The sequence below is a fragment of the Pygoscelis adeliae genome, unplaced genomic scaffold (assembly GCF_000699105.1).
Source record: "Pygoscelis adeliae isolate BGI_AS28 unplaced genomic scaffold, ASM69910v1 Scaffold84, whole genome shotgun sequence".
Taxonomy (NCBI): Eukaryota; Metazoa; Chordata; class Aves; order Sphenisciformes; family Spheniscidae; genus Pygoscelis; species Pygoscelis adeliae.
Genome location: NW_008824754.1, coordinates 607,938 through 620,407, shown reverse-complemented (window position 1 = coordinate 620,407; position 12,470 = coordinate 607,938). Strand labels below are relative to the sequence as shown.

The following is a 12,470-nucleotide window of genomic DNA, read 5'->3' as shown; positions in this document are numbered from 1 at the left end:
GCTCTCTACAACTACCTGAAAGGAGGCTGTAGCGAGGTGGGTGTTGGTCTCTTCTCCCAAGTAAGTAGCGATAGGATGAGAGGAAATGGCCTCAAGTTGCGCCAGGGGAGGTTTAGATTGGATGTGAGGAAAAATTTCTTTACTGAAAGAGTGGTTAAACATTGGAACAGGCTGCCCAGGGAAGTGGTTGAGTCACCATCCCTGGAAGTATTTAAGACGTGTAGATGAGGCGCTTAAGGACATGGTGTAGTGGGCATGGTGGTGGTGGGTTGACGGTTGGACTCGATGATCTTAGAGGTCTTTTCCAACCTTAATGATTCGATGATTCTGTGACAATGCTGATGTATGAAATCTGAGTTATTTAAGCTGTTCACACACTTTTTCTGAAACAGAAGCTCTAATCTGACTCTCAGGGTAAGAAAGGGGGGGGAAATGTGTTTGAGTAGCTGGATATAGATGTATGTTGCTTAATCTGTTCTCTGTTGTGGGCTGCCAGTACTTTCTCAGAAATACTGATCTCTTGTCTCTACCATGCAGCCTGAGCTTCAGATACAGGGCTGTCTGCAGCCCTCTGTTCTGCTCTCTGTCTGCAGTGTATATTTGCATGAATTAGTGAGCTTTCCAAGCCTCTAATTGCTGAGTTAAGAACTGATGGCAGAGCTAGCCAAACCATAAAACCTACTTGGAATGGCAAAATGTGGAAGCTGTGCTCTGACATGGTCTGTAGGGAACAAGGGAGGGACCAGTTTCCTAGCTTCCACAATGCAAATGAGGGAAAAAGATGATACAGGGGAATGAGGGATAGCAAGTTCACTTTTTGGAAGATGCACAGTTTGCATTGGCCATGTGAGTTGTCCCTGTGTGCCTATGCGCCTGTACTTGAACAGCGTTGGAGTTGCAGTGCATCCTTTGCTCCCTGCAGAGAGTAATTTTGGATTCTTCCGATGGGCTGGGAGCTTGGATTCACAGCTTTTACCCTTCACTGTTCTTGTATTAGTCCCAACTCCATGGGAGCAGGGGTAGGGAAGAAGCCTTGCCAAAGAGAATATTGTAGCTTTTAAAAAAAATGTTTTAAGATGAAAAAACTTTCTGGGGCAGTAGCTTTTGTGTTTCGTTTTGTTTTTTCCACTACTTGTGTTCTCAGTTAAGATTTTGAATTAAACTCTACCCAAGATTGCTCTTAATTTTTCACCAGCAAAACAGTGCCTTCTTCCACCACCTCGTATTTTCCAAACGTGAAGAAGTAAGAATTTTGCAATGCTGCTGTATAAAAGGACTTGAAAATATTAGAACTCTCCTTACATGGATGTTTCTATTTGTACTACTGCAAACTGCAGGGAACCCCAGTCTTTACCTGGAGCTTTTTTATTATATATTTGCAAGTGTTATCTTTCATTACAGAGTAGCTAAATACTCTTTATTAGATATTATCTATTTTAAAGAATGGGAAATGGATTGAAAAACTTGGTGAATGACATATTAAGGTTGCACTCTTTCTTAGAGTTTTAATTGGGAAATGTAAAGTTTCAGGTTCCTCATAGTAGCATGCACTACACAAATGGAATACTGTTTTTTATGATAAAGCTCAGGGTATATCATTGCATAGAAGGACGCTTTCTGGAAGTAGTCTGACCGTACTTTGAAAAGAAATTGATATCCTATCAGGTATCATGTATTGATCTTTATTTCTTGCAGATTTAGACACCCCCCCTTCTCTCTTCATTGCAGGAAGTCTGCAAATTCTTGAAGGATCCCAGTCTCTCTGACAAATTGTTGCTGCAGAATGTTTTTCAGGCAGTAAATCTATACTACAATTATTCAGGAGAAGCCGCGTGCTTAGACATGTCTGAGACTGCAACAAAGAATCTGGGCCAGTTGGGTTGGTACTATCAGGTATGCGCTCTATCCTTTCTAAAGTGTAACTCAGTGAGGTTTTTTGGGCTAGAGCTGATGAGAATTGTCAAGTCATTTAACTGTCAATGTGTTGCACCAGATGTAATTGATGTACTGATGACAAATGTAAGCATGAAGCAAGTATGATTGTAGTGGAGAGGGCAAGGCGCAAGAGAGGCGGCTTTCCCAGGAGGTTTAGGTTGTGTCTTACTATCTAGCTAATTGTTGAGTTTCAGCTCTTCATATTGACTGAAAATGATTTGCAGCAGCAGCATCTGTGCAAGCAAATATGTCCGGATATGTTGATACTGATTTCTTTCAACTAAAGCTGTTTATCCTGTAGCTCACTGAGACCCAACCTTTCCCATCAAGTAGGTAACAAAAATACAGATACCTGTGGTAAGGGGTCCAGGGCATTCTGCTCTCTCAATCCCATTTACTAAGCACATGCAACACTGTTACATACAGTCTCCCTTCTGAGGAGCAGGGCAGCTGCTTGCAGAAGCAAGGTGTTAAGAATTTGATGTTCAGGTTGTGACCATCTGCTCTCGGCTACTGTGCCCTATGTATTTGTTCCAGACAGCCCCAGGAGATGTGCAGGCTTCAGAAGTTGTCCTCTGAGAAAGGAGGGAAATGCCATATGGGTAACAAAGAATATGGCAGCTGGGCTCATCAAAACAACACATCTATTCTGCAGCTTGTTCCCTGCCTGCTTCTGAAGGCACGTGGGAAAGGGGACAAGTAGGAACAGACTGTGAGTTAGATTAATTGCCACGGTGGGGGCTATGTTGCTTCAAGGATATAATTTGTTTTTCTTTCTTAGCTAGTATCACTAAGGTGTCAGAGAATAGTTAGTGTGAAAGATGAAATTTTTGCTTGGTATCTGTGTTCCGCCCATCTACAAGAAGAGCTGGAAGGAGGATCCGGGGAACTACAGGCCTGTTAGTCTGACCTAGGTGCTGGGGAAGGTTATGGAGCAGATCATCTTGAGTGCCATCACACGTCACGTACAGGACAACCAGGTGATCAGGCCCAGTCAGCATGGATTTATGAAGGGCAGGTCCTGCTTGACTAACCTGATCTCCTTCTATGACAAGGTGACCCGCTTAGTGGATGAAGGAAAGGCTGTGGATGTTGTCTAGTTGTCACCATTTCCCACAGCATTCTCCTGGAGAAACTGGCTGTTCATGGCTTGGATGAGCATACTCTTCACTGGGTCAAAAACTGGCTGGATGGCCGGGCCCGAAGAGTTGTGGTGAATGGAATTCAATCCAGTTGGCGTCTGGTCACAAGCGGTGTTCCCCAGGGCTCAGTGTCAGGGCCAGTTCTGTTTAATATTTTTATCAGTGATCTGGACGAGGGGATCGAGTGCACCCTCAGTAAGTTTGCAGACGACACCAAGCTGGGTGGGAGTGTTGATCTGCTCGAGGGTAGGAAGGCTCTGCAGAGGGACCTGGACAGGCTGGATCCATGGGCTGAGGCCAATTGTACAATGTTCAACAAGGCTACGTGTTGAGTACTGCACTTGCGTCACAACAACCCCATGCAAGGTTACAGGGGGAAGAGTGGCTGGAAATCTGCCCGGCAGAGAAGGACCTGGGGGTGTTGGTCGACAGCTGGCTGAATATGAGCCAGCAGTGTGCCCAGGTGGCCAAGAAGGCCAATAGCATCCTGGCTTGTATCAGAAATAGTGTGGCCAGCAGGAGGAGGGAACTGATGGTCCTTTGGTACTCAGCACTGGTGAGGCTGCACCTCGAATACTGTGTTCCGTGTCCAGAGAAGGGCAACGAGGCTGGTGAGGGGTCTGGAGAACAAGCCTTATGAGGAGCGGCTGAGGGAACTGGAGGTGTTTAGCCTGGAGAAAAGGAGGCCGAGGGGAGACCTCATCGCTCTCTACAACTACCTGAAAGGAGGTTGTAGCGAGGTGGGTGTTGGTCTCTTCTCCCAAGTAACAAGTGATAGGATGAGAGGAAATGGGCTCGAGTTGTGCCAGGGGAGGTTTAGATTGGATATTAGGAAAAACATCTTCCCTGAAAGGGTTGTCAAGCACTGGAACAGGCTGCCCAGGGAAGTGGGGGATTTTTTATATACCATCCCTGGAGGTATTTAAAAGATGTGTAGATGTGGTGCTCAGGGACATGGCTTAGTGGTGGACTTGGCAGTGCTAGGTTAATGGTTGGACTTGATGATCTTAAGGGTCTTTTCCAACCTAAATGATTCTATGATAGTTTGACAGTAATTACTGATCAAATCCTGTTTGAGCTTTTTTATTTAAACACTGCACTAACAGCTATTGGACAGTCTCCCGGCAATACATCTTGTTACCCTGCTCTTTCTTTCAGGCTTGCACTGAGATGGTGATGCCCATGTGCACAGATGGTGTCAATGACATGTTCGAGCCTCAGAAATGGGACTTCGATGCACTCTCAGAAGAGTGTTACAGGCTGTGGGGAGTGAGGCCTCGCCCCTCTTGGATTCTTTCTGTGTATGGAGGGAAAAACATCAGTTCACACAGCAACATTGTCTTCAGGTGAGCCTTGTTTCAGCTTCTAGAGTGGAGTCTTCCACCAGTTTGGGTTGTCAATGCAGAGAGCCTGCCCTCAGTAGCAAAAGGATGTGTCTCCAACGCTCCAGCTGAATAAATGATGGGCATGCTTTGTGTTGCTCTTGAGAGTAAAATGGTCAATCTGCAGTGGCCAAAGAAGCCAACTGTTCTGTCACTGCCTGTGTGACTCTAAAAGAAGAATCTGGCTTGGGATTCTGCCAAATGTAATTTTCTTCCCATGTGGATTCCTTCTTATCTTGTGGCCAAAGTCCAGGTTTCCCATGCTGGTAAATCCGTCTAGCTTTTATGAAGCCAAAGCACTGTTTCTTCCACATAAAAGGAAAGTCTAAACAGGCTCTAGCTATAACACAGGATCTCGGTCACTAAAATTGTTGCTCTGGGTGATAGCCTTGCGGAGGGGCTGGTGTGACATTCCTTTTTCCCTTTGATACAGAGAAGAGAGGGAAGTAACTTTGGGAGCTTTCCTGTCACTGCCAATTTCCCTTTTCTTTTAGTGGTAATTAGACAAGTTTCAACAAACTTGTGTAAGAACCAAATACAAAGAGATGTTTCCATTCTAGCAAGGCATACTGGTAACACAACAGAAGTTTGTCTGAAACACCTTTGTATGTGGACAAAAAGGGAGAGAAATGTTTCAGTCTAGTGCAAAAACTAGTGCATGCTGCTTGCTCTCTACTCAGTCTTCTTATTTTTAAGGTTAAACTCTTGCTTTCTTTAGAGGGAGGTTCATGTAGCTGTACTTCTGCTGTGAGGTGATACAAAATTTTGAACAGCTAAGTACTGGCTTTTCATTAGGTCGTTACGTGGTAGGGAGGCATTTAATAAACCCATTGAAGCCTGTGCTTCAGGAGTTCTGAGTTGCTGTATTGATTGCCTACTGTGGGCAGCTCCTGGATATATATTCCTCTGTGCTCTGGCTAAAATTGTGCAAGGCCTTTTCAAAAAAAACCCCTTCCACTTCTTTAAACAAAACTCAGAATGAGTCTGTTGGACTTGGTAAATAGGTGTGTATTTTAAAAGTAAAAAATCCTCACTTGAATTGGGGATTATTCTCTGGATTTCAGCTGTTAGCATTGGTCTGTTTGGCTCCAGAGGCCTGTTGCTTTCCTCTTGTTTGTCTCTTGCTGTTTCTGTCCCAGCAGGATATCTGCTGTAGAGTGAGAAATTCTACCCTTCTTTGGGAAACTTCTTAATAAAAAAAAAATAATTGTTGGTTTAACTTAATTTCTGCAGTGTTGCTTATTTCCAAGGCTTCACAGCTCTGTACAGTAGAAATCCGCTTTGTAAGCGATAGACAAGCAAACAAATCTAAATAAGTGTTTAAGAATTTATGCCAGCTGAAGGAGCTTGAAATGAGAAAAGCTTGAAAGCAACCAAATGAATGAAGTAGTGCTGTACACACAAAGCTTTGGATCTCAAGCTGGGTTGTTTCTCTTCAAACAAATACATTGCCAACACTGTACATTTTATATAAGAGCCTTTTATCCTCAAACACTGCAGAGTGCTTTACAAAAAATATCCCTGTGTTTACCGGGGGATGCAACTCCCTGTGGGGTAAAAAGCACTGTGTTTAAGTGTCAGGCAACTTGCACAACAGTTCAGCGCAGGAAGGGAAGAATACTCCATCTAAAGAGAACCACTGTAGGGTGGATTTATCCAGACGCAGTGGGATTTGGCCAGGATGCTTGAACTGGTGTTGCCGCTTCTCCCTCTGCGAGCAGTGCATGTCTCTGCAGATTCACGCAGTGTTGTATGGTATCGACGCAGGAATCTCCATTGCCACTTGGGTACCTTCTTGGAGGTGTGTAGTGTGTGAGTGGTTACTTAGGCTGTAGGCAGATACTACTTGCCTGTCCTGGCCAGCGCATCTTTATTAACACACTAGTTTGAGGAAACTGGGGGTTTCAGAACCCTGTTTGTCCTTCAAGGCGCAGCAATTTCCACTCCTGATACTCTTACTGGAACATGCTCTGTACTTGGTGTGGAAGTGCTGCACAGTGGTGGAAATGGCATTTTAACACTGTTCATGCATGTGGTGGCAGAGAGCTTGTAGCAGTTGGTAGTGTCTCGTCATCAATATACTGTGGTAGTCAAAGTCAGCCCAGGTTGTATCAGACAGTATGAAATTTGGTGCGTGCAGTCTAAAAATTGATATTTTTCAATCTGGATGGATCACACCTGGGTTGTATGCTTCTAAGTTAGGGCACCCACCTATCCAGTTCTGTACTGGCAGGGGAAGGGCAGAAAGTGAAGGCTCTGTTTTGAGAGATGCTGGAGCTATGTGCAGAAGCGGGGATTGGTAGCATAAAAGAAGGCAATGGAGGAAAAGAAGGCAGAACAATGCCTGGCTGAAGAGAAAAGGTGAGAGGAAAAAAGTTAAGAAAAGGAAATTTGGCAGTTGTGGAGAGTGGGCATGTTTTAAAAAAGGATGCGCAGACAGTGCTACTAAGATTGTGTAAAACATCTCCTTGTTCCTGGCAGGGCTGGAGGGCTGAAGAGGCTCTGAAGAGATGATAGAAAAGGGAACTGTTTGCTGTGGGATAGGCAGGACCCTATTTATGCTGTCAAGGAAATATGATGAATTGAAAACAGGACTAAGCGTGCTGATAGCGTGCATTAGGTTTTTTCTGAAGCCCTACTTGCCTGGCCACTGCTAGACAGGAACGGCTGACTCTTTTTTTTAATTCTTTCTTTTCTTTTACTACTTCTGTTTACATTGGGAATCTCCTGTCCTGTAAGATGGGCAACTGAGTACTTACGTGCATGCTTAGTTTTAACACATAAATAATCCATTCCAGTTGGTACTGAATGATCTTATTCTGTAAAACTGTTAAGATTATTTTGTGGTGAGCCCTCCATCCCCCCTCCTCTCAGCAAGCATCACTTCCCAAACTGCATCAGTGCCTCTGGTGCCATCATTTGGCAGGAGCCACAGAGGATGCAGCCAGAAGCTCCCAGAGAAGCCAGAGACAGTGTTGTTTTCCTGTGGCATACTTAGTTTCCACATGACTGGGACCAAAAGATCCAAGTCCATGTACATCTTGGGTCTCTCAGCAACTCATCCCCCTGTTGCCAAGGTGCTCTGCTGATTCAGGCGACCTTTTAAATCCAATGCTTTTTGCTTATCGGGCAGCTCTGTATGCTTTTTGTCTTCCAGATATAAAATGTTTCTCTTCTCCTAAGTCATATTTAGAATCACTGAAAATAAAGAACTAGAGATTCAAGATAATTGGGTTTTTTTATGGAGAAAGAAATAAAGTATTAGTTCAGACCCCATCAGGTTTTTACTCTTAGTTATTTCTACAAAACGTTTTTACTCATTATCTCTTTCTGTTATTTTCTGGTGCTGCCATTGTGGTATTTTTCTAGCTGCATATCTCTTCATGTCCAAGGATGCTTTAATTTCTTAGATCCTCCTAGAAATTGACACTGACATGCAATAGCCCATCTCTAATATTTCCTTTTGTGGACAGGTCCAGTGTTTTAAGTGAGGAACAGATCTAGATTTGCATTGTTCTATAAGTATATGGATGTTGATTTTTTTTTGTGCAGAAAGATGGATCACATGTGGGAAGAACACTGCAGTAAAGGAAAATAAGATGTAGTAGGGATTAATAGGTCAAGTCCAAAGCTAGGAATGAGAGATTCAAAACTCCCACCCCAGTTCAGCCATTGGCTTGCTCCATGGACCAGGCATTATTTGGAGCCAGATCTACAGTGCAAGGAATCCTTTCATTGATTTGGGGTGAGGGAGGAGGAGGAGGAGTAAATTGCATTAAATTGTCCTGTCACAGAGGAAGAGTCATTTTAGACAGTTTCTTGAGGTATAAAAGCTTTACTTTAATATGGTTTTTATTAGAAATAAGGGGGCTAACAGAAGGATTTCTTTGCAAAACCAGGTTGGCACACAGCTGAGACAGCAAAAGGTAGAACCTCCTGAAAATTCAGCTCTAAAGGGTCCAGCTGGTTATTAGTTTATGGCAGACTGTGAAGAAGGAAAGCAAAGTGCTTTGATTTGGGAATTTGAACATGTCTTGGTACAGGGGAACCTGAACCTTTTATGACAATGACAGGTGGCAGCAGATCTATCTCCAGAGGCTGTGGCACTATTACAGCTTATTATTTGAATTAGCAGATAATTAAGGACAGAAGCGTAGCCTTGCTTAAGCTGCTAATAGCTCCATACCTCTGTCAAGAAGGCTCCTCTCAGCAGAGGGGTGGGCACAAGACATTGAGACAGGGCTGAGGTCTGTTTCTGTCTGTACCTACGGAAAACTAGTTGAAAGTCAATGTGGATATGTTGACGTGAGCTGCAGCCCCACTGCTGACTGCTGTGCAGATGTACCCTGATGAGGTATTCTTTCCTTACAGCAATGGTGGCCTGGACCCATGGTCTGCAGGTGGGGTGACCCAGAACATCACAGATTCCCTTGTGGCAATCATGATCCCGGATGGAGCCCATCACCTGGACCTACGCAGCCGCAACCCTTTGGACCCCAAATCTGTGCAGCAAGCTCGAGCCTTGGAAATCTGCTACATGAAGCAGTGGATTGAAAAGGCCGGGCACAGCCACTGAAGTGGTACTGCAACAACTGTGGCCATTATACCTCCGTTGGCTTTGCTGGGAGCAGGGCCGGGCCTTATCACAGGGCCGTCTAAACATTTCACTCCCGCTTCCTCACCTGTGTTGCAGTGCTAACCATTGCTTGTGCCCGTGAGAGAAGCAGGCAGCAGACAGATGGAGAGCGTTGTCAGATAATAAACTTTAACTAAAGTGCATGGATTGAGCTGCCTGCTCTGGCTTGCTTTCCTCTTCTGCTCTTCTCAAACGCTGTACTTTATGGTAAAGTGAAGAGTTCCTGTTCTAGGCTTGATGCCTTCCTCACTGCGCTAGGTGATTGTCCTGACTGCTGGTATATACAGTGGATTAAATGGCAGTGCTGTCAATGATGAAACTCCTGCTGCCTTCAGTGGGACTGAATTTCAGACATCTTCAGCTGGTGTAAACTGTCATGGCAGGGGCGTGGAGATAACGGGGGAACAGAAATCACATCTTACTGTGATGTTTGGTGGAGAGGTAGGGAAGGCATGGGGAAACTGGCTGTGCTGTTTGTGAAGGAACTAAACAGCCCTTACCCTTTGGAATCAGCGCTGGAAAAGAAGTAAATATCTTTTCTTTTTTTCTTTAGTTTTCTGGCAGCTTATTAATCAAAGCTGCCTTAGGTGGCTTTTCCATTCTGCACTGTACTGAATGATCAGGGCTGGGCCCGGACTTACTCTGCTGATAACTGGCTGAGCACGCACAATCTGCATCAGGGTTTTATTTCTTCCTTCGCTGTTTGTCCTAATCCTGAAATATCTGCCACTGTGATGATGATTGCCAAAGAAAACTCTGGGTATATTTTGTGTATGTGTGTATCCCCCACAAACAGTTTTTTCAAATCGGGAAGCTTTCGAAGCTATTCTCTTGAAGAGCAAATGTGACACTTGTGCTGGCTAGATCTTACAAAGTGACAAATAATTGGGGCTGTGCCTTGTGTGGGTTCCCCCTCCCCCCCCATTCTGTGTATTGTTCAAATTCTGCATGATCTGTTTGCTGATGGCTCTTCAATAAAAGCCTTTTTAAAAAAATTGTTTGCGGGACAAACTATTCAAAACACAGAATGCAGCTATCCTCTTGGATCAGCCTAAAGCCTGATGCCGAGCTCAACAAGCCAGGTGCAATGGGCTTTCTGTAAGGCTTCCAAAACAGACAAACTGCCCTGATTCATGAGACAGCATATTTGACATTAATAAATGGCTGGGGCAGTCCCCTCGTTTTCCAGCTTTAGCTTCATTCACACTGAAGCCCTTCTTCAGAAAGGATTCTTTGCAGTTTAAAGGACAACTCAATTTCAGAAAGGCTCAGGCAAGGCTTCTTGTCCCCAGACTCTTAAAATTCCAATTCTGTTGAAAAGTTTTCTCTGCTTTGATGATACGCCTGATAGTTGAGTATTTTCCTAAGACGCCAGGTGGCCTTTTCTGTTTCCAGTCTCCTCCCATCCACTGGGAACAAAGCGAACCCCACACCGAAATTTTATCTTTTAAAACACTCCTGTGCATCTTCTTTCCAATAGAGTTTCTGGCATTCCCTTATCTTGCGTTAACCATGGCGTTTATGTTCAGACTTCGCAATCTGAACCTCTCATGCTCTTGAGCAAGGTAATTACTTAAGAGACTATAGAGAACAAGGCCAGAGAAGAACCACAGGAGGGGAAGGAAGAGCTACATAGAACTTGCCTGAAACCTGTTGACTGCAAGCTGTTGGCAATCCCTTTTCCAATAGTTCCAATTTTTGGTACTCTCCTGTAAATATACTCTGGTCTCTTGCTTGTGTGCTTTATAATGACATGGTGGCCTTGAATTTTTTGAAACAAATAAAAATGATTGTTTTCTAATCAAGTGGGTTACAGTCAAGTTTTTAGAAATACCATTGTATCTTCTTACGTGTTAATTGATGTATGGTAATATCCTGGTTTACTGCAAGGCAAAGAATGGAATCTGAAAGAGTAAATATAAATTTGGGGGTCACAAATAGTTTGTAACTGCAAGAGTCTGGTCCAACTGCTCCCACTGATTGCTCAGGGTGCTGCTCCAAGTGCAAATTCTGGGAAAAACACTTCCATGTTGTATGGAGGACGTCAGGATATCCGTGCAATGGGCTGTGAATGGTCCAAATTAACAGCCACTGTATATAGTAATATATAGTAATCAGCTTGTCTCCTTCTCTCTCTCCCCTGCTAGCTAACTTATTCTCAGGAAACAGCTGCTGCTTTGTTGTTTGGATAACATTTTGTAGTTTAGAAACTTTCATACCTCTTTTTTTTTTCTTTCCTCCTCCCTCCTTTCATAAGCAGGAAAAAAATTGCCTTTAATGAAACTTAAAAAAAACCCCAAACCCTGCCATTTTTGATTTTGAGAAATTGCATTTAAAAACAAATCATTCAGTGGTTTGGGGTTTGTTGGGGTGTTTTTGTTTGGTTGGTTTTTGTTTTGGTTTTGTTGGTGTTTTTTTTTTTTTTTTAATTTTACTATTCCGTTCAGTTTCTGTCTGTGAGACTGATTCTAGTGCACTTTGGATCAGGTTCTTACTGCTTGGACCAGCTTATGAATTAGGTGGTTGGCTTTCTGTTATTTTTAATTGTTCTTCCTTTTTCCTTTTTTCCCTCAAGTTGAGTAGTTGTAAATTCTGTTCTTATTTACCTTAAGCATTCAGACTTCATCTTAAAATTGATGTACACATCTCTGTACGCTACCGAGGGACTGTCTGTGGTGTTTGGCTACCTCATCTAGATGGTACCTCTCCTGCTTGTTTCAAGCAAGCGAGAACAAAATGGGCCATAGGAAATGGCTGATTTCTCTTTCTGGGTACATGATGATGGGCCATGCTTCATCTAAGGCTTATGTATGTCCTTGGCATGTGTCATGAATGATTGGAATTTAAAAATGTATGTTTCCTACTCATTGGGGAAAATGCAGAAGGAAAAAGAATGAATGATTTGCCCAAAGCATGAATCTTACTGGTGAAACTGCAGTTCGTATCAATAAAAATGCATTAAAATAATGAGATGTGAGTTTGTGGAACTGGATTTTGTTTTGCAAGGACATGGGTTTTTATCCCTTGGTAGATTTGGACTTCTGCAAATAACATTGTCTTGTTTGTGCTCAACTCTGGTGGAGTGGGAGGAAAACTAGTTAAGGTAATCCTCAAGTTCCACACACAGCAGTCAAGACGTCAGATGATGAGTCTGCACGCACTTGGTAGTTTCTCATTCATAGGTTTAGCTGCCTGGTGAGCAGGTGTATGAACTGGTTGTTCTCCACAGGTGATCACGTTGAATGCAATCAAGCTAGCTATAATGGGAAAAAATCCATTTTGCTTTTGAAAGCTTATTCCAGTCCCAAGCAAACCCGCACTTCCTGCATGTCAGTGATGATGAAGGTTGTGTGGATGGATCCGTAACGCTCCCCG

The 12,470-nt window shown here is 43.6% G+C and overlaps 1 protein-coding gene across 1 annotated transcript in view; it reads left to right on the top strand.

The window, feature by feature from the left end:
• The window catches only part of PRCP (prolylcarboxypeptidase (angiotensinase C)), an 18,314-nt gene extending 7,421 nt beyond the window's left edge, over positions 1-10,893 (top strand). Inside the window, exons 7-9 of the mRNA XM_009323452.1 lie at positions 1,729-1,893; positions 4,236-4,423; positions 8,831-10,893. Coding sequence (XP_009321727.1) covers positions 1,729-1,893; positions 4,236-4,423; positions 8,831-9,035 — 558 coding nt within the window. The 3' untranslated portion in view covers positions 9,036-10,893. The remainder of the gene's footprint in view (positions 1-1,728; positions 1,894-4,235; positions 4,424-8,830) is intronic.
• Positions 10,894-12,470: the final 1,577 nt, after the last annotated feature.